Source organism: Galleria mellonella, unplaced genomic scaffold, assembly GCF_026898425.1.
Source record: "Galleria mellonella isolate WM207_F2 unplaced genomic scaffold, CSIRO_AGI_GalMel_v1 utg718, whole genome shotgun sequence".
Classification (NCBI taxonomy): Eukaryota; Metazoa; Arthropoda; class Insecta; order Lepidoptera; family Pyralidae; genus Galleria; species Galleria mellonella.
The window spans coordinates 1,731,291-1,754,647 of record NW_026442143.1 but is presented as its reverse complement, the minus strand read 5'-3'; the positions used below and the strand labels follow the sequence as shown (position 1 = coordinate 1,754,647).

General features: G+C 34.2%; 1 protein-coding gene across 1 annotated transcript; it reads left to right on the top strand.

Moving 5' to 3' along the window:
• The first annotated feature begins 286 nt into the window (after positions 1-286).
• Positions 287-22,394, top strand: LOC113516092 (nuclear pore membrane glycoprotein 210). Its single transcript, XM_052900855.1, is given in 27 exon segments — positions 287-556; positions 639-792; positions 1,064-1,184; positions 1,589-1,676; positions 2,210-2,440; positions 2,738-3,209; positions 4,158-4,243; positions 4,667-4,846; positions 5,671-5,802; positions 6,419-6,504; positions 7,270-7,539; positions 8,122-8,174; positions 9,224-9,366; positions 9,679-9,883; positions 10,196-10,315; positions 10,649-10,849; positions 11,219-11,461; positions 11,765-11,923; positions 12,572-12,682; positions 12,831-13,020; positions 13,235-13,335; positions 14,014-14,304; positions 16,744-16,963; positions 17,148-17,338; positions 17,746-17,938; positions 18,072-18,539; positions 19,344-22,394. Coding segments are annotated over 27 exon segments (5,097 nt in total). The 5' UTR covers positions 287-392; the 3' UTR covers positions 19,568-22,394.
• Positions 22,395-23,357: the final 963 nt, after the last annotated feature.

The following is a 23,357-nucleotide window of genomic DNA, read 5'->3' as shown; positions in this document are numbered from 1 at the left end:
AGCATACATACTTGGTGCCATAGATTATTATTATGGATTTTTATTATTACAGCACTATAGCCATTCCATTTGCAAATGTTATATCTTAACTTATGATTTAAATTTTTGATTATCAAAAATTTTATAATTTCTAATTCTACTACTAAAAATGCATATTTTTTAATTTTAAGATTTGTTAAAGATAAGACATATTCTAAGAACAAGGAATATCTTTGGCATGAAGTTACATAGGTATGGATATTTTATTTATGACAACAATAGAAAACTGTCATTTATGAACCAAATGTCAAAAAGACCGCGTCTTGTTTTGAGGTTACATTTGACTTTGAACCATTTGTTATATCGTTTATTTGATTTACAATACTTATGTAGACAATTTCTAAATCATAAATATGAAATTATTACAAAAGACTATATTGTTTGTTATTACATTCTGTTTCTGTAGCAATGTGTGTAAAAGTGCTAAAATTAATACCCCGAGAGTTCTGTTACCATGGTTTGAGGATAAAAACGTTAATTTTACCTTTGAAATTATAGAAGGCGGTTGTTATACTTGGTAAATGAAGCTTTTAATATTATTTCGTATACTAATCACGTATATATAGTGAATTGTTAAAGTGAAAAGAGTTTGTTTGCAGGAGTTTATCGCGCGATGACATCATAGATCTTGAACCACTCTTCGAGGACACTTGGGGAGGTCATTGTTCTCGTGCTGCGCGTGTTTCTGTATCCAAGACTTGTGTCCCACCTGGTTCTGTAATAATTTTGGCTGAAGAAGTGAATAGTGGCGAGGTATAGTATATTTAAAAAAATGGCGGGAATATATAAAATAAATACACTTCTATGATAAAACAGTAATAATGTTTTGAGAGTATTTCTATCTTCATTTTTAGGCCATACCTGCGACATGGAGAAATATAATATAGAGATGAAGAGAATTGAAATGTCAAATCCATATTATATTTGTGATTTATTTAAAAAAGTATAATAAAAGATGAGGATCTAATTTGATTTTAACATTTCTTAAAATGTTCATATGTCTTATTAAATTTTTTATGTGTAGATTCTTCGTGGTGATGTAAACATTGACAAAATAAGCTCTCTCAAAGTAATGAGTACAACATGGAAACTATATTTGGAAGAAGCACCAGAAGCATTTGAAGTTTTTGCATATGATGACCAAGGTAATATTTTACATATACTTAATTTGTTTTAATATATGTAAGTACTATATATACATTATAGGCTAAGCAAACATATTGACATGTTAATAACATATATATGTGTCTGTGTTTTGAGGAAAACTGTCCTTTGTAATAAAAATGTTGCTTGTCAGTGTAGAAATTTGAGCAAATTTTTCTACAAAACAATAGAAAAATTTAGATACAAATATAAATTTTAATCGCACCTAATCAATACAGTCTAGCATATCTTGTGTTAAGAGAAATCAGGCAATGAATATACACAAAAGTTTGTTTCATAAATTGGCCTGTTTAGGAATCAAGCTTGGGATCTCATTTATCCAAAGTAATATGCCCACCATTGTTGCATATGTACAGATGTCATCAATATAGTTTTTTTATTTTAGGTAATAAGTTTTCAACATTAGAAGGAGTGAGCTTGAAATGGAGCATAGAGAATTTTGGTAGCAGTGTTGGTGATGATCCTTTAGTGACGTAAGTTATAATATTTTATAGTTAATATTAAACACAGAAAAGGGATTTAAAATTAAATAGAGATTGCAGGGCTTGCATTTTAAAAGAGAAAGTAGGTTATAGTATGCAAGAGGTGTTTTTGGTATCACTTGTGCTGAGGTGTGAATTTACATGAAAGAACATCACATGTAAATTGCAGCAACTGGAACTTTTAAGTAATAATATAATAGATTCTGAAGCACCATTCTCTAAGTCTAAAAATCAAATTAAATATTGCAGTTAAATCATTATTTTAAGGATTAGTACATACTGTTTCTTCTCAATGTTCATACCATAATAGATTTGCTTAACTATTAAATTAAAATTTTAATTTTAGGAAATGGTAACTCAGAATCAATCCCCAAGATCTTTAAAAAGCTATAGATATGCATATGAGTGTCTTCACTTTTTCAACATTTTGTTCAAAATATAACTGTTCTATTTGGATTGGTGCAAAACATGTTTGTAACATTATAAATACCTGGAAGACTATGACATAATACCTTTCTTTACAGTTTAGTGAGATGGCGTGACACAGATTATGAAGCACCTCCTGGAATAACTGAAATAGAAGCAAAAGGGATGAGATCATACTCTGTTCTGTTGTATGGTCAGGCAATGGGAGAAAGTCGCGTTACTGTGTGCCTTGGAGACATTTGTACAGATTTTACCTTGCATGTTGTGGCAAGTGTTGTGCTTACCCCGGCCACAGCAGTCATAGCGCCTGGTGATACTCTTAGATATAGGTAATTTTGTTCTATATGGTTATTTATTATCTTTGTTTTGTTGGACAATTTAAAAACATAGTTGTTTCTTGAACTTCCAAAACTACCTGCTGATAGTTTTAATTACATATTTTATGTTCTAATTATTTAACAATTTGAATGTAGATTAACTTACTAATATAACAATTAATGTATATTCATACTTCATAATATAATAGTAATTGAAAAAAGTTTCATATCTGAGAATTTCTGGTTTTATATATGGTATGTACAACTTATAATTAGATTATGAACTAAATTCTTACTTATTGTTTATAGGGTTGTTTGTGCTCGTGCTGGTCGTCTAACAGTGCAAGAGGTTGCTGACACACTGTACTATATGAAAGTCCCAGATACAGGAATAGCTGTTTTGGATGATACTATCAGTCTTGTCCGAGCTACAGAAATTGGATCAACTTCTGTAGTTCTTATGTCTGGAGCCACAGAGGTAGCAACAGCAACCTTGACAGTGGCAGAACCTCATAGCATTAAAGTTAACCTACGACCCTCAAGTTTACTTATACGTGGAGAACTTTTTACAGTTCATTGCATATTGTTAGATATCAATGGACATCCTCTCACTGCTGGCCAAGAGATATTGATACGCCTGTCTGTAGAGGGGGAAGCCAATGTGGATCTACTAAGATCTACTGAAAATGGGACCTTAACAGATGCTGTAGCCCAGAATTCTGGGCCATTGACAATTACAGCGCGACTTTATTCAGTTGCCGGCAAGAGTTTGACAAGAAAGGTATTCAAATTTTAATCTTAAATCCAATTATAAGATTACGACTACATATTATGAAAATTGTAAATTTATATATTCTTTTTGAGTTGGGGTATATGATTGTGTGTGTATTTATTTATGTACTAGTGATCAGACCTGGTTTCACACGAGTAGACAGAATTTTCGAAAATCAATATAAAAAAAAAAAATTAGACAACTGATCATTTTATAAAAAAAAATATGACTTTTTTATTTATGAACATTAAAATAAAACAAACACTGCATGTTAAGTGGTGTAAACGCTTATTTTAAATCAGCATTTTAAATGATTCTTTAGATTGATATAGAGAAACTTTATTTGATTTATGAACTCGATCGGATGAAACGGTAAAAAAAAAACTCACATCTGATCTGTGCGAGCGGACGGGGCGAAGACTGCCCTTCAACGCACCATTTGTAAATTTGTTAAATTATCAATATTATTATCATTTTACAATTTTTTCCTTATTTCTATTTGTGGATAATGAGGACTCGATACAAAAAATGCTTTATTCCACTTACAAGCTATAGATACATCATATAAAGTCTATATAAAATTAACAATTTAAATGATTAAAAACTAACAACTTATGCTAACAAAGATAACTATAAAATATCGCTATAAACTATACAAAGAGATTACAATGTCGCGAACATATACAGATAAACAGACAAAAATTGTTTTGGGTTCTATTCATTTTGTTCATAAAGCATCCCTATAATAGTTTTTCTTATATATCTTCCATGTACAGACAGTGACTAGTTATGATTTTATTATATATTGATTATATAATAATTGGCAATAGTTAACAATCTGATGGTTCACATGGTAAATGTATGATGACCATTGTCTATAGAAATGAATATCATCAGTTTGTTGTGAAGGGATATTATTATTAAATTACAAAAATATTACTAATATAATATTTATAGGTGGAGGGTGAGGTATCAGCAGTAGCTGTGGATCCTTTGGAAATAGTACCACCAGAATTATTTGTGGCATGGACTGATACAATGCAGTAAGTAACAGGAATTTTAATTTTTCAAATAGTATTATATATTATATAATAATAATATAACACAAGTAAGTATTAAAGAAAAAATAATATTGCATAGTACCTAATCCAATAAGAAGAATCCTATTTTCTTTAAAGCTCTTTTGAAGACTTACAAAAACTGAAACCTTCTACTAACCTTTTTTAACTAATACAGTGTTTTGTCTTTTATTTTATCTTTCAAAAATAATACAATGTCTAAAATAGGTTTATGAAATGGTTGAAGTTTTTTTATAAATAAAAAAGTTATCCTATTCTGTTTGGAAATTATACTGGCTTTAGTTTTCTGACTGAAAATACTTAATGGTGTTTGTTCAGGCAAGTCACATACAATTAATACAATAAAAAGGTTTTTTTTTTACATTGTTTATTCCTTTTTTCATGCAGAGAGATACAATTAAAACACCATGGTGGTGGCGACGAGCCTGTGGTGTGGTCTGAGAGCGAAAAGTCGTATGGTGCTGCTATCTCGCTATCGACTAAAGGCGTGGTGACAATACGCGGCGAAGGAGATATTGACGTCATGGTACAATTGAAAAACTACCCTCATGTTCGTGCAGTTGGCAGGTAAAGTTTATTAACCTTTTCAGGGCTTGACTTTGTACTTTTACCTTAGTGCTTCTGCTAGTATAATTTGAGTCAAGGCTCAAATTGGCAATTTTTTTTAATAATTCAATGTACTGTGATATAATACTATTACAAGTAATTTTAAAATATGTCTCGTGAATGGTCAGGCTGTGGAATGAGCTCCGAGGTTTTTCCTAGAGACTACAATAAATATTCTTACAATATTCTTCAAAAAGGGTATATTAAGATTTCTTCAGGATCGTCAACGCGCAAGTGACATCACTATAGTTGCAGGCGTCCATAGGCTACAGTGACCCTTCACCTTCAGACGAGCTCTGTGCTTGTTTGTTTGTCACCTTTGTGGTATAAAAAAACTTTTGAAAACTCTGCTTGCATCTTAGGATGGGCACAGCTAATGGCTTACCTGATGGAAATTGATAACCGTTGCACATAGACATAGACCTTTACCTTTTGCATCCTTTATGCATTGAGTTTAATGGTGTTATGTCTCCATATCTGGTAATTTATTTTTAATGGTTAAAATGGCATAGTATTCCCGCCTGCGCTTTCGGTATACATTGGCGAGGTGCTAGTGAGAGGTGATAGGTGAGGACGAAAAGGCAGGTCAGTTAGTCCATTGTGATGAATTCAATGATAGTCAGGAGTTTCCAGGGGAACCGCGTGGAGATCGAACTGATAGGGTATATCGATAGCAATAGGGACTAACCTCCCCATTACTAACAATCCCTTCTCCCTTATCCGGTAATATAGGTTTTACATAATTGTAATATTAACATGTTTGTTCGATACCCGTGGTGGCGCAGGGTGTGGTCAGCGGCGGTGGAGCTGGTGCAGGTGTCGAGCTCGGGGCAGGCGCGGGTGGGTCGCCCGCACCACCTGCACGTAGCGCTCACCGCCACACATCCCAACACCGGCGAACTGTACAACTTCCACATGTACGTACTATAATTTGTTTAGCTCTAAGAACAAGGAATTACATAGAAGGAATGATAAAGTAAAAACTGTAAATCATATAGAAAATGTTATATGGCTTTATGACCCTACCAAATTCAGATACAACTTGTTTGCATACTTTCTACATAAACTGTATCTAATATATTATCTAGTAATGTAAATAAACAAAAATCTTACATACACATTTTCTATACACTGGCCTATGAATTGAGAAAGATAGCAACTAATGGTGTATCTTTCGTCCTTTTTTTACTAATTTGCATAAAAAGAAAGGAGGCAACCATATGATTTGCAGTTATTATTTTATCATTCCTCTATGTAATTCCTTGTTCTTAGGTTTAGCTTACCGCAGTATGGCAACGTTGCAATTATTTGTCAATTTTGAAATACAATTGAAGAATTATTTCACCTATAGAAAACTATATTATCAGCGAGTGACCTAGGCTTTATTTTCGAACATTGAGTTTTTTGCGGATTCTTAGTAGTAACAACATCCTGAACCCAGCAGAAGAATTATAAAAAATTACCATTTAGAAGAATTTGTAAACAAGTCTATTTAAATGAAGGTTATTTCTATGTTATATATTTATCTTTCAGGTGTAACTGTGAATCATTCGCGGTGTCATTGCTTGAAGGTCCGGAGCCTCATAATGTCACTGCAGCTACATGGATGCAGCCTGTTGGTCAGTATTTTTTTTTTATTAACAAAAATGTATTGCCTGATTTTCATATAATTGCTCTTAAATCATATGGTATCATGGGATCAGATGGGTTAAAAGCCCACCATACATGAATTATAATAGGATTTGTTTTGCATTACCGCCGAGTTTAATAGACCTCTCGCGCTGAGGGCATCATATTAACAGACTAGCGTATTTACTTCGACGGGTTGTATAACTCAATATTTATTTTGACTCATATACAGCAGGGATTTAGCCATCTTGAGTCCAATTTAGCTATTTTGCCGTTGCAGTCGAAAAGTAGTATTTGCTGCGTTCTGATGAACAAATGAATATTTAATGTACTTATTTAGTCTTTATTGCACCAGTAAACAAATAATAATCAAATATTCCAGTAATAAGGTACAAAAGGTGGTCTTATAAAACACTATACAACTTTTGGGTAGAGAAGAAAAGTGGTAGTCAATTGGCGCAACATATTATGCCTCTATTGTAGTAAATTCATTCTGCCACTTTATGCATTTGCTCGAATAGCGTCCTATATCGGACACTGTTTGAGTATATTAAAATATACTGGTAAAATTAAATCACGTAAAAAACAATATGTGTATTTATACTATTTATACAATCTAGTTCTTTTCCAGTCATAATCAATCTCGCAGTGTTCCCACTTACTAAATCGAGAACAAATCGAGATCGGTATATCAGTATGAATTTAGCCTTAAAAATCAATAAAGTGGCCACTAATCCTAAGCTCTTGTTTCCCAGAGGGCGCGTGCTGCGTGATAGAGTGCGTGTGGACGAGCCGCGGCGTATCGTCGGTACGGGTGTCTCGCGGCCGCGCGGGCGACACGGCGCGGGTGCATGTCCGGGCCGCGCCGCGTGTACTGTGGCCGCACGACACAGTCGCCGCTCTCACTGGCGCCACACTGCCGGTTAGTGTGAACTGCTCCTTATATTTAATGACTGTTGCACTTTTTGATACCAGTTGGATTTATCTGACAAATATATCGATCTTCTTTTTCGATCATTATAGTCGTGATTATGTTTATGATAGAAAATATTTCTATTCTAGAAGATAGATATATAAATGCATATATACGGCCTAATATTTAGATCCATATAGATCATAATCATTGGTTTTATTTATACTAATCAATATTAGATGGATAAAACATCCATTAAAATAAATTATATGTATGTATATATATTTATATGTGTATGTGTATGTATATATATGTATATGTTTGGATGTATGTGTTTATTTATGTATGTGTATATGACTATGCTGTCACAGATATTATTTTTTACAAATCTATTTTTTTTTAACGCGTCATCTACCTATTTATGCTTTAATTCCTTCTACCCAAAGGTTGTCTGGAAGAGATTGTTTAGCAATAAGATCGCCTTTTGTACTACACTATACGTATTGAAAATTGTTTAACAAATCATGTTAAGTTGGTGCAATAAAGTGTTAAATAAATAAATAAAAAAATATCTTTTATTTTTTAGTCAATTAAAATGCTTAATATTTTTGTAGTAACAATTTTTTTTTATATGTATAGGTGTTGGCAAATATATATGGCGCAATCTAGTGATATATAAATATATTGCGATAATTATCGAATCACCGATACCCCGATGTCCAGTTGTTTACATTCAAATGCCGATGGGTAAGACTTATTATTTATTTATAATATTCTATGTTGCACTCAAAAATACAGTAGTTATTATAATTAGAAACAAGAATTTAGTTTAATTCATTGGCATTGGAAATAGGTACTAGTAAGTGAATACATATAATAAAACTGATTATACCATGTCTGTGCGCGCATCGATAACTACTAGATTTGATGACATTTGATTTTGTGATCATTTAGTAACTGGTTCAACATAAGAGTACTTTTTACTAAGGTCTTGCAATGTTCCAATTATATCAATGATATAATTTAGCTAATTACAATAGGAAAATACAAAATTTCTCTACATGAATTACATTGCAAGTTAGGACAATAAACTACTAAATGAGTAACCAATAAAAACTAACTAACAGGGTACCTATGAGTATTTCATTTGGGTTAAATTTGTTAATGTCAAATTTGTAAATTAGCTTTTTTTATACTACTTAGAATGGCAAACAAGCTGACGGCCCATCTGATGGAAAGTGGTAACCGTCGCCTACAAACATGAGCAGTATCAAGTGTCTAAGCTCTACATTTAGCAATAATAGGTAAAAAGCGATGTGATAATGAATGTTGTCTTGTAGTCTGGTATACTTACTGGACTACTAAACCTATCTCTAAAATTACAATTTTCATTTCATAGTTCACCTAATCTATTGTGGTATGAACCATCGATTATTAAATATAAAACAATTCTAATGCAGTTCTTAAAAAAATATAAGTCTTTAGAATAATCAGTTCGCTGTAAAATGAAATTTAAATTTTAAATTTAGAGATTGAGGAGGGTGCTTCAGAGTGACTTTCACTATCGACTTCTTCAGGTCGTCCACTGTTTTCTTAGTGTAATATTTTCTTGTAATTGTTTGTATTTATAAAACTCATTGAATCTTTAGAGGAAACAATAAAGAGTATCTATCTATCTATCTGTACTTATTTTGTATTTAACAATTAAAATATACTTATGTTGTCGAAATAGTAGGAAAATAGTCTACCAATGTTACTACTATGGTATACATTAAATGGTCTGTACTGTGTGGTAGAGGGGAGAGTCCCGCATGTCGGTGGAGTCGCAGGCGGAGGAGGAGCGCGAGGCGGCCGAGCTGGAGGCTGCGTGCGCGCCCCACGTCTCCAAGCTGCGGCTTGAGCCGCCTGACTTAGTTGGCAATTGTTCTGGGGGTGCCAGGTTTGTATAACAGATTTCTTCCATTTTTCTCTATTTCGTTTTTTGTTTTCTAGATCAAATATTATTAGACTTTCCAAGTTATTGGATTCTGGTTTCTAAAACATAGAAATTTGTGAAGGTACACATATAGCGCAGTCTGAGTTACCATCTCATTTTTATTCCATAAAGATTTTTTTTCGGTTGATCACATTAATGGACCATAATGTCTATGTTCGCTTAAAATGTCGTGCTATTATAAAAAAAAATTACAGGTAAACGATTTGACCCTCATATTTTTGTTTTGTTTTCATATACATTATGCTTTATGTCTAGATTATGGCTGAGACCAGGGCAGGAGGTGCGAGTAGGGGTGACGCTTCTGGACGCGATAGGTCGAGAGCTTCTGGACGAGGCCGGCCCACGCGTGGGCTGGGACAGCGAGCCGCGTCACGCCGGCTTGCAGTTCGGCGCCGACCAGCTGTTTGTCGACACGCATCCTGAGTACGCGCCTGTGCCCGTCCCATACAAATATTACCAGGTACATATTCATGCATTACCTACAACAAGAATAAAACGTCTACTGGTTAATGTGGATATTTTATATGTCAGCCGTTCAGTTATATACCAGTAAAGTAATGGTAAGGAATAAAGAACACATTTGAAAATAATAATTGTACGAAATTAATGATAGTAAAATAATATATAAAAAGATTAACGTTGTAAGCAACGATTAAAATATTTAATGGGGTAGTAAAATAATGTCAATGACATATCCACATTTCGCTTAGCATATTTGATTTTATCCATTTTAATATATTGTAAATTCTAATACAAATTTTACTTGTTACAGCTCGTGGTAGCTGATGAACAAGCTATAGGATGGAGTGGATTGTTGAAAGCGAGCATACCTGAAGCTACTGCAAGCATACAAGCGCGCGTAGTGTCACCATTAAATTGTGATCCATTAAAGGTAAGTTAATAGTAATAAATAGTGCAATTTTTTTTCATATTTGTATGACAATTATGTAATGACATTAAAATCAAACACTCAGTTGAAGCAGAGATTCTTGCCTTCTTCGGCTGCAGTTTTTGAGGAAGTGCATGATTAGATTTTGTTGCTCTGAATTACTTTTATTATATGATATCGGGTATATATTCATCCTTATATGCAGAAATGTTTCAAAAACAATATATAGCATAGATAGATAGACTGTAATTTTTTTTTAATTTTGATTGTGACTCGTATAATTTTTTTGAAAAAATTCCATATACTTCCATATATCGAATTTATCGAATTGTTCAGGCTACAATGGCTTGGGAAGGGGATACAGTGAATGGTATCGCCAAAGTGTCGGGTGGCAGCGGCCGGTACTACGTGGAAGCACCCAAGGGTGTGTCTGCGTCCGTCGAGAACGGAGTACTGATTGCGACCGTGCCCGGCCCAGGGTCTTATGATCTCGTGGTAACGGACTTGTGCGTGCAGGGTGAGAAGCAAGTTGTTGAGGTATGTGAAGAACTATTTATGAAAGTCATTTTTTTTTTTTTAATGTAAATAGGAATGCAAATCTGATAGTAGCTAATGGTCCACCTAATGAAAAGTGGTGCTGTCGTATATAGATATAGAAGTAGATAGAAAATAATCTAAATTTTTAGTGTGTAAATATTAATTTTAATCAGTACTAAAAATGAAAAATCCTATTTTTCAAGTAACTGTTAAAAAGTTCAGGGTCATTGAGATTAACATTTCAATTCTTTTTTATCTTATTGCACATTCTTGTTGTTATTATTAATGTTGAATAAACGATACTGTAGAGTACATGTATTTGTTGTTATAATATAATTTTTCTTGTATATCTTATCTAAATCTAAACAGGTGAATATCGAAGAAGTGCTAAGCGTGGAAGTGATAACGTCTCGCGCTATCGGCGTGGGCGCATGCGCGGGGCTTCGCGCGGTGGCCCGCGGTTCGTCGCAGCGCCCCCTGGCGGCGAGTCGCGCGGCCGACGTGCGCACCAGCGGGCCCGTGATCGTCCGCGACGCCTCGCTCTGCGGCCTGGCTGAAGGTTCCGCTCGAATCCGGGCCGCTATTGCTGGTGTTTGGAGCCCTGACGTTGAGGTATATACTTAATTCAACATATATCCCTGTGTAATTAGTGATAGAGTGTAGATATAATATGTCGCCTGCACATAATTACATAAAGTAAAAATCTATATCATTTACTATCCCTTTATCAATTTAGTCACAATGTTTCTAAATAACAATATATATATAAATATAAAATTACTCTCTATTTGAGTATAAAAAATAAAAAAAGTCACATTTTACAAAAAAAATATAGTATAAATTTTACACTAAAGCATACCTAGTTAAATGTTTTGTGGAAATAAGTTGTTTATTTGCTGGTTTATATTGGTGCAGGTGCTGGTATTCCCACCGCTCCAAATAGTGCCGGCGACGGCTCGCATCCCTGCAGGCGCACGATTGCAGCTGCGACGCTCGGGCGGACCTCCGTCGCACCTTGCTTCTACGCACTATCGCCTCGCGACCGCCGGTCGATCGTCGCAGAATTGTCTCGAAGTAAGTCTTAAATTTGTTATTTTAGGGCTTTATTTTAGGAGGAGGAAGACATGGAGGAATCAGTTCGATCTACATGCGGTCATCCCAGTAATTTGTCATGATAGGTCATCTGACCTTACAACATACTTACAAAACTATTGTATATTATTACGCCACTAATTTGGCTTAGAATGCATATAAACTGATCCTTGGAGTAAAACTAGAATCAATAAATCTAGTAGATTTTCTAGCCTACGACAATCGCTTTATGTATAATTTTGTTTGTAAATGTGAAATAAAGAAAACAAAAAGTCTGTGATTTAACCAAATCAACTTTACTTATATAAACGAATTCAAAAATAAAAGGACCGACAATCGCTTCGCGTGACGACCTAGTCAGAAGTCCCGGGCGTTCTGCTGGCCCACGAACAACAAACTTATATTCAGCATTGTTTACATTTATTTATAACACTAACTGTGATTTTATTTATTACTACTGTAAGGTTCGTTTAAATATCTATTAACCTGTGCAATACAATTAATATATAATATAGATCATTTATTCATAATTTACAAAATTAAAAATCCATTATTTAATTATGCCATTCCCATTACAAATTTATCATATTTTATCATTCACATTCATCAATTACATTATTTTGTTTACAGGTTTCTTCAACGGGATCTGTTCATGGTCTCTCAACTGGTAAAGCGCGCGTAATCTTAGTTGCAGTCGATATAGCTAACGTCGAAATAGCCAGCGCTGAAGCAGAAGTTGAGGTAAGATGTCATATGTTAGATAAACGATGACAGTTTTGTTGCCAGCACTAGTAAGAAATAAGTACCATGCATTAAGATTTTCACATTATTTATTGTGGTGCACTGCTTCTGTTATAATTAAAAAGTAAAATTGGGAAATGGTATGCAGGTGGTGCCAATTACGGGACTTCGTGTGCGAGCAGCGACTCAGACATTGCTAGTGGGTTCGCCAGGCGGGCTGTGGCTAGCGGCCGACGGACTACCAGCTGCTGCGCTGCAAGCGCTTCAGCCGCCGCCACGCGTCGCTTGGACCCTTCGTGATCCCGCAGCTGCTAGACTGTATGCCGGACATGCAGACGGTAATGCCTCATGTGTTATTAAATCCGGCTAGAAGGACTAATACGTTTTAATTACTTGCAGTCGTTGCTGCGCGGTGAACTTGCACTACTACAACTATTCTAACATCAAATCTTTCTTTTACATCTCAAATTTACTCCATATATTCCATATAGCTTCGTCTTCATTTTATGATGGAGTAAAGTAAATATAACACAATTTTTATTAATATTACAGACATGCTTGAGAGACAAGTTGCTGAGGGTATAGCCGTTAGGGTTGTACCATTGAAGCCAGGTGTTATAACAATTGACGTCAGAGTCAGAAATATGGGACAGGTAATGAGTTTGAATTAATAAAATATGTTTTAGTAAACATTCTGTTGTATAGGCTGAAATTAAATTCATTAATAGTAATAACAAAAATATGTTCACCCCTGTGAGGTAATATACTACATAAAATTGTCTAAAATTATGGAATAGGCTATTCCCAATGCTTTCGGTTGCTTGTGACTCTAGTATTTTTTAAATAAGTTTTTAATGAGGAAGACTGTACAAAAGTCGATTGCTTGACTACCTCTGTCCCATTCTTGTTTCTACTGTGAAGCAGTTGTGTTTGCATGGCTGTGTTTCGGTATGAAGGGTAGGATATGGCGTGAATTTACAGGGTACAGAGGAATAACATCTGAGTCCTCAGGAATGGCAATGCATGGGAGTTATCATGGGCGAAACAGTATACTCTGTTATGTCCATGGCACCGCTCATGTCTATAGGCGACGGTTACCACTTTCCATCAGGTGGGCCGTTAGCTTGTTTGGCATTCTGTTGTATAAAAAAAAAAAAATACTCGTAGTATGAATTACTTTAATTTCATCATAAACTGCCTAATTGTAAATTAACATAACAGAAATAAAATATAATCAATGCCATTGATAAAATTAAAATGAGGATTGGAACATAGAATAAATTATATATTGTATTGCACTACATTTATAACATAATTTTATATTTAAACAGGTCGCAGAAACCCGGTCGTGGGATAGTACTATTGAAATATTGGGCATATCGGACATTCGTGCTTCAGTGGAAGGTTCCCCGAACGATATATCAACGGGTGAACGCCTAGCAATTGCTGTAGGAGCTACATTGCAATTGAAATCGCTACCAAGAGGGTCATGGAAATTGTATGATGATGGGGCTCTCGAACTTAGTCCCAATGGTGAACTGAAGGCGCTGCGACCTGGCAATGGTGTTATTATTGCGCAACATAAGGACGAGAGAAACAATATTTATAGAGAAACGGTAAGTTGATAATCCTGTGAACAAAGTGTCATTTAATTTAGTTTTATATAATTCATGTAAATCTGTTTAATTTTTTTACGTTTTATGGTTGAAGTAAAATACGTTAACATATGTAAAAATATTGTCAATATTAAAATTTGTTACTTTTTGGCTCGTTCGTTGGGGGGAAAGGAATTGTTAGTAATGGAATGAGAATCCCATTGTAGAAATTGATGTAAAGGTACTAAGGCTCGCGGTTCTAGCTGGTATCAAATAAACATGGTTATTTAGAAATGTCATGATAACTAACAGGGTTTTTCATTCTCATCTCATTAAGGTGGAAAATTTTAATATAAACCACCATAATTAATAGGTTTTGTGCATTAATGGGTGATAATGGATTTGAATTTTGCTTGCCCTATTTGTATACGATTACGGGGTATCAGTGAGGGATGATAGGTGAGAATGAAAAGGCAGGTCAGTTAGCACATCGTGATGAATACACCTGGAATTTAGCCAACGATGGTTTTCAAGGCCGCGCCAACATGGAGATGGACCTATACAGGTCTATATTTCATACATTTTTTAGTACTATTTAGTGTTAGTAATAACCTGATGAAAAGCGCCATACTGTCGCCTATAAACATGAGCGTATTGATGTTGTTTCGTCTTTCTCTCCATGCATTTTCTATTTATATGTTATAATATTATAAATATAAAATATTAAATGCTTTGTTTGTAATGGATATACTTAAACACTACTTAACTGATTTTAAAAATTCTTCCACCTACGAGGTCTGTCCGGAAAGTTCGTATAAAAGTGTTCTGGAATGCGAGAAAGAGGAGTGGGGAGGCCTGTAATTGATAAGTATGTCCCTAACAATGATGTCAGCTTCTGGTCTGATGCAGGCGGTGCGGTAGAAGCAGCAGTCCCCATCTGTGTACAACGAAACCGGTCGGCATGGAGCCCGCTTCCGTTGAAGAGCAGCGCGTCGTAATCAAGTTTCTCTCGAAACTCGGCAAGAATGCGTGAAATTTTTGCCGATCTCAGAACAGTTTATGGGGATGATGCTGTGAAGGAACCAACGTGTCCGCAAGTGGCTAAAAAGATTCAGAGAGGCCGAGAAAGCGTTCAAGATGACCCCGTTCATACGTCCTTTACATTTTTTCCGACGAAAACGTGGAAAGAATTAGAACTTGTGTTAATGGGGACCGTCGTTTAACGGTCAGACAGGTGATGAAAAGCAGTAATTTGGGCGAGAGGGGCGCCTATAGACATCACCACGACAATGCCCCTGCCCACCTTGTTGTCCGTGAGTTTTTGAGTAAAAATTCCATTAACAGGTGACCGAACACCCCCCCTTTCGCCGGATTTGGCCCCGTGTGACTTCTTCTTGTTCCCAAAAACCAAATTGGTATTCCATTTATATAATATTAAAAAAAGCTAAATATAAAATATTAAATGCTTTGTTTGTAATGGATATACTTAAACACTACTTAACTGATTTTAAAAATTCTTCCACCTATAGAAAGCTACACTATTAGGAAATAATATAGGCTGTAGTTTTTTTAATTTGAAATTAATAATTAATATTCTATCTATACACCCGTAGGAAACCGGGGTGCGTTTCTAGTATTTTATTGAAGTAGCTATTGGTTTTCAAAAGTCTGTATCACTGACTAGTTAAATGTAGACTATCAACCCAAATAGTAAAAACCTGTTAGCATATACCGATAGCACAAGCGACATTATTATATGTTTAGAAAACCATATAGTGGTCAATTTTAATATAAAAATCTTATCTGTATGTTTGCTGAAACTAGAGAGATAGGATAGTTTTTATCCTGATAAGCAAAATGAACCGGGTAGACGGCTATAGGAAGCAAAACAATGCTTGCTGGTTTAATTAATTATCATATAATTATACAACTCTAATTAATATGTAATTTGAAATATGAGTAAAGTTAATCACTTTTGTCTTCCATTGCTTTCACTAGTAAATTACCATTACCGTTGTCTTTTGCTGTTGTAATAGTCTATAAATAAGAATAACTAGTCATTATAGCGTATTATATGCATTACGTTTTGAAAAGTAACATTTAATTTGTTTTCAAATATTTCATATTTGATTCTGATAAATGAATTGGCTCTTATAAATAATCATAACACAACATATAATTTATTTATTAACGGGAACACCAACAGCATATTGCATAGTGATATAATAAACATTTTATATATTACAATATTAATGCACATCTCTTTTTAACGTTTTCACAACATTTAACACATAATTTAATGTAATTATCTTCGTCATATCGGCTTTTAACTGTCCACTGGTTATGCCTTCACCATAAGGAGAGTTTTGCCAGTAGTTGGCACGCTTGGCAGGCGGACTGGCAAGTGCTGTTAAGTTTTGCTGATGTTTAAAGAGGGGCACTCCTATACATCTTTCGACCATTAAGGGGTGGCCCAGTCTATGCCTAGACCAGAAAGCAATAGTTGTCTTATATTAACTTAATGTAAAGTATGACGTGTGTTGTAGTGCACTGGGTTACGAGCTGGTGATATCAGGATTGGAGACGACTGGTGCATTGATGACGTTCGAGAGCTCTGAAGGAGGAGTGACTGTACGCGACGAAGTGTGGGTAGCCGGGCCTGATCCCCGTGCTGATAACGTTCTTGGTATTTTTTTTTTTTTTTTTATCTGCATTTAGTTTATACATTTAAAACACGTTGTTTGAATTTTATCTGTCTGTCTGCGAGAAGTTCTGACAGGGTATATTGCTGGCTATTTGTTTTGTTAGCTCTTGTTAATAACAACCCCCTCCTTTTTGTATATTGATTATCATATTGGATCTACTTACAGCTTGCGGTGGATGGGGCGTGTGCTTGGAAGGCGTCGGGTGGCGCGGCGAGCCGGGTGCGGTGCGAGTGTTCGCGGGCGCGGGCGTGTCGCTCGCAGTGCTGTGGGCCGCTCGCCCGCACCGAGCCACTGTCGCGTTGCGGCTTGACCGTCCGCCAACCGCTAGGACTATACACCAATTACCTATATCCAAGGTATGTAGCTACATTTTTGTATTTTTAGATATCCTGATATATATGATATTTTGTTTATGTTTGAGAGGAAACATCTTTATTAGTGGTTCAACCAGAGAATTATTATATTTCTGGTTCAAAACCTTGTAATATTTTTACTCACACATTTTTAATTCTTTAGATTTTGAACGGAGTGCTATGTTTTCGTAAACAAATTCACTGAATTCTGTGACGTTTGTAGTATTCATGTCTACAGTTTCAATGCCTATCTGTCCAAAAATACTTATCTTTCCCATAATGACTGTAAATTAAAAGTCACAAATAAATACCACCCCCGTGTGGCCAATCTTTGCAACGCTTAGAACACAATATTTTTGAATAGTTCTCCCCATTAATTTGTTATATATTTCACTTTTACAAATGTCTAGATGGAGTTCGCACCTGGCGAATGGCCATCGGCGATGGTTCCACTGATCATCGAGGCAGAAGGTCTCACTTCTGGACCACTACTTTGTTCTGAAGACCAAAGATATGCATTAGAAGGCATACAAGTCGAGCTACCCTTCACATGTCGAACGAAAGCGCCTCACACCGCACAAGCCGTTTTGGATATTATTAATGGTGAGTAACTAATTTCTTTTTTTACGATAAGAGTACCAAAAATATAGTGGTAGAAATAACTTGTATACAAATCATTAACTATTTAGTACTGGTTTCTAAATTTGAAAAATAAACTTACTACTTCTATTTACAGGTGAACTTGGCTGCTCTATTTTACCAGCAACACCGATCATAGATTCCTCTGAAATCGAATTATGCGCTGAATGGGATGCCGCCCGCACTTGTACACGAGTGCTTCTACTGCCTCTTATCAAACTCTCACACACTAAAGTCTCATTACTGAATCCTCCCGCCTTCTTCACTATCTCTGGTCATCCACACGCTCTGAAACTAGTCAAAATGAACACCTCCCCCGGCCTTAAACTAGAAACACGTACTAAAGACGGCGAGATTGATGTAATAGTTAAAAGCGAAGCATCTGCTTGTGGTGTCGGATGGGTGAATGTGCGGTCGAAGTTAACTGCGCAAGATTTACGAGTAGAAGTCCAAAGAGAGTGTGAGGTGGCGTGTGGGACCCTGCTTGGAGCCATATTTACGTTACTGAAACCTTATTTGTCTACGTTGGTGACTGTCGCTGCGGTTGCCGCTGCATTTTTATATGGTAAGAATATTACATTCAATTTTGGAATAAGTAACAGCTCAGATTAATCCTAAATGCTAACAAACTTAATGTTAAGGACTCGTATAAAAATCATGATAATATTAATGAAACTCAGCTACTTTTACGATGAGACAGATGACAAATTGATTCTTCATAAGAACAACGTGATCGTGTGATAAAATAAGACAATCCTTATAAACTTTATTAATATGAAAATGTGAGGATGCGTCATAAATATGAAAGTGCTAACCCTCTTGACGTCTTAACGGCTCAACCAATCGTTATAAAATTTGGCTTGTATGTAGTACTTCGTATAGAGAAAACAGGCTGTTTCAATATAACTTGACACGTAATAAGGTAAACCACTTAAAAGGCCTCCTTGTATAACGTGTAATACTTTGAAACTTGTCATGGATTGTAATTTGTTATTGGTAGGACGTATAAAATATAATTATTAATCTTATTGGACAATATTGGCCATGTACCTATTCAAATTTATTGGTTTAATTTAATTTTGTTAAATTTTAATAATCACTTATATTAGTGCTTATATCCTTATTTAATTAATACATTACATTTGAATGCCTACAATTTCAAGACAATTAAACAGATTTCAAAAAGCGACCTTTATTATGTTAAATGTTTGTCTAAAGCAAATAAATATTTCTTAAAAAAAAGTAATTGGACTAGAAATTCTTGAATCGAGAGAGTGATACCTTCATATAAGTGGTAGTAGTAATATATTTCATTTACAAAGATATGGTCAAGGATAAAAATTTGTTAAATAATATAATATTATTTTAGCACAATCACGGATGCAGCAGAAGGGTCAAATCCGGATACCGGAGCAACCGCCGCCCCAAAGTCCGGTGCCGGAACAACTAAACCGGTCCCGGACGTGGTCGCGCAGCCCATACGCGTCTGGCCCTGCCGCGCCCGTCTACGGTGATGCCAGCTTTCTCCCGGACCAGAGCTTCTCACCCAATACCACCACAATGCACTCCAGCTTCCCAGCGTTTGGTTTATAGCACTTGCAACCGTTGTTTAGACAAGTGAATTCATCCACATATTAACTAGTCTAATAATTTTCTTTTAAACCTTTATTATTAGACGTTTGGCAATTTACTTATTGTAAATTGTTGTGTAAATATTAAAATCATATTACAGTAATTGTTGTGATTGAAAAATTCCGAATAGGGTGTTGTTTGAATTGTATTTTCTTTGCCATGCATGGGAGTAATGATTTGGTGTTGAGTATCTAGTGAAGTACTAGCTCAACTAGTAAGAGCTCTGGCATCGAAATTTTTAGTTTTTTTTTTTATTATTTTAGTAATATTTCATATTTTCTTTTAGTAACACTAATTTAATTTCATTATTAATTACAAATTTAGTAAAAATGAGAAAGCAATATTTGTACAAAATAACATTTCTTAAAGAATGTACACACAGACAGTAGAAATAACAGATTTTGTTACTAACTATTGACTATAACATTAGGGGTTATTGCACTATTATAATATATAGGATCATATCTCTTGAATGTACATACTAAGAACAATTTATTATATTCATAATAAATGCGTACATAGTTGGTTTAGATTACATATGTATTTTGAAAATCATGTCTGAGAATATAGGATAAACATTTGTAGCAGATCACTAGATTTTTGCATACATAAAATATATGAAGAGTTTCTTTAACTGAGTGACGATGATGAGCCAATTAAAACCATCATTTAAAGTATGTAATGACACATTTGATATATAGTCCTAATAAAATAATATTGTAAAAACCCTGTTAAACTGACAAAGATTATTTTCATAAATTATATACTTTGTGAGAATGCATATTGAAATTTCGAATGTAAAATATTGTATAATTAATAATTATAACATTTGTAAAAACTAAGCAAAATGCTGTCACTAAGAATAGTCTGGGCATTATTAACGTACTTTGCGAAAACTTAGCATCTATAATTTTTTTTCAATTACACAACATATTTACCTCTTTGTTTTAATTATTACAGTATTAGAGTACTATTACTTTATGATATTAGTTAAAATAGGGCTTAACTTAGTTCCCATTGTATTGCCTCTTTTCATTTGTATAAATAAATAGATAATATAAATAGTTTAAAAACAATAAATGCTTGAATTATAATAAGCAGTATAAGCCACTTATAAATAAGTGTAGCATATTGGTATCTATTATCTGGTAATACTATACTGCTAATACAATATTGTTCTCATTTTTTATTATAATATGTCAGACTAGCGTATTTTGATTATAATTTGTTGCCAGTCATTTTGCTCAGAAGTGTTACGGGTATAGAAATTTAAAATATTTGTATAAGAGGAGAATGAAATAACCCTAAGCACTTTTGTTATTTAATATCGTCACGCACGAACTTAAAAAACTTGTAAGTAAATTGTTTTTCAATATTTTTATCAATATATATTATTCCCCTCTATTCGGTGCGCTCAAACTCTCAGTAGCCTCAAAACCTTTGTTAAATCCTATTACCTCTCCATTTAGTACTATTTTTTTTTTAAGAAAAAGGAGTATCTTTGTATTGAGTAGAGTAGTATAATAATGTGTTGAGTCAAAGCGTTATGATGACAGACATAAGCTATGTAAATAATTATTGTGACGGATTTGTTTTTTAGTTTTTAATATTAAAATATAAATATGATCTTCTAAACTCTAACCCCAAAATTGGAGTTGGAGGATTTTTAATTCAAATGGTTTTTTTTTTTGTTTATTATGCGATGTGTTCACTAATTGTGGATCGATTTTCATGTTTTTTTTTTTTTTTGTAATCGAAAGGTTCTATAACAATATTATTGAAACAAAAATTAGGTATAATAGTTTTACACTTTGTTTGGACAAAGTTCGTTTTTTTTTTCGTAAACAAGCTTTGTCATTTTAATATCTGTGCATACAGTTAAGAAAAATGAACCATGAAGTTGTAAAAATTATTAATATTTGATATCGCTGTCCCAACAATTTAAATAGAGTCATCTCATACTTCTTTAAAATTTTAAGAGGTTGTTTTGGGTAAGACAATCATTAATTTATTGAGTTTTACAAATAAACGTAAATAAAATAATTATCGAAAGAATTATGGTTTCTTGTTTATTAAATAAGTTTTAACATCTAGTCTTTGGCTGAAGTAAAAGATTTTATAGAATAATCAAATTAGAATAAATATAATTTAATTTGTTTGGCAAGTGCTTAAGTACTTACTTTAAATGTACTGAATGGAAATGGAAGATGAAATCCAAGACGTATAGTGTATAACTTTGTTGAAATTTCAAAATAGAATCTTTGATTCTAATTCAATCACGTGACTTGCCCTAGGTACGATGTTCTAAAACTATAAAATGTCGACTTCGCTTTTTGGGGAAAATTATTAATTTTCATGAATATTAACACCAGGTTTAGGCTCATTATATCCATTATGATTAAACTTATACAAAATATAATAAGTGATGACTAATATTCTATAATATTTTTGGAGTCTATACATGAAAAAAAAAAACTATTTATCAATTTAACATTGTCTCTTTATGTAACGTGAGAAAACTAGACAAGCTATCAGTATACCCCAGTGGGTATTAAGTCACGCAAATATTGTATTTAACTAGTTAGTATTTATACTTATTAAATTTTGTATGTTTTGCTTAATAACATACAAACACACATTTTTACCAAAAAATAAAATAAAATAAATCTCGAGAATGTCGAGTTAAAAGTCTGATATAGTTATGATATTGTACGCAATTAAAAATTTGTGTTTGTTATCCTATACATGTATAGGGAATTTACGTTGTAATAAAGTATTTTTGAATAAACTGTAGTTATCATTTCAATTTACAGTTAGTTTCCTAAAATTTATAATACAGAAAGATTGCAATTTCTGGAATATATAACTAAATATCATCATGTCATGGCACAGATAAAATAGTATTAGATATAACAAACAAGAATCTTAAAGGAACAAATTTAATAACTAAATAATAATTTTATATAATTAAAATTCTGAACTAGATGATTTAGTCTTTAACTCAATTATAATTTTACATTTCACGATCACTACGACACGCACGAGTATTCGTTTCACAGTTCTTTTAAGGAATTCCCCTAAGCTCCAAAATAAAGAAGCTACTAATTTTACACTTGGCGAGAAAGGAATTGTTAGCAGTGGAGTTTAACAGCCCTATTGCTAGCAATATGCCTTATTAGGTCGATCTCCACGTGGTTCCTCCTGGAAAACATCGTGAACGATTCTTGTTGAATTCGTCACGATGGGCCAACTGACCTGCTTCAAACCTCACCTATCATCCTTCCCTGGTGCCTCGCCGGTGTATACTGATAGCGCGGGTGGGGTTACCATTCCATTATCACCCATTAAAAAAAAAACAAGTTTTATACGGGATGTATTGTTATAAACAAATGAATGATAACAAATACGTAGAAGGTACTCTACGTGTCATTGTTTCTGTAGTTAAGCATCTCGCCTTTATCGGAGACCAACTTAGGGACTCGACAACAGGGTAGCCGTTGTTTCATACGGCCCACCTGATGGAAAGTGGTAACCGTCGCCCATAGACATGAGCACTATCATGAACATAACAGTACTGTTTCGCCCATGATACCACCCATGCGTTGCCATTCCTGAGGACTCAGGTGTTATTCCTTCGTACCCAGTAAATTCACACCATATCCCACCCTTCAAACCGAAACAGCCATGCAAACACAACTGCTTAACGGTTGAAACACGAATGAGACAGAGGTACCCAAGCAATTGACTTTTG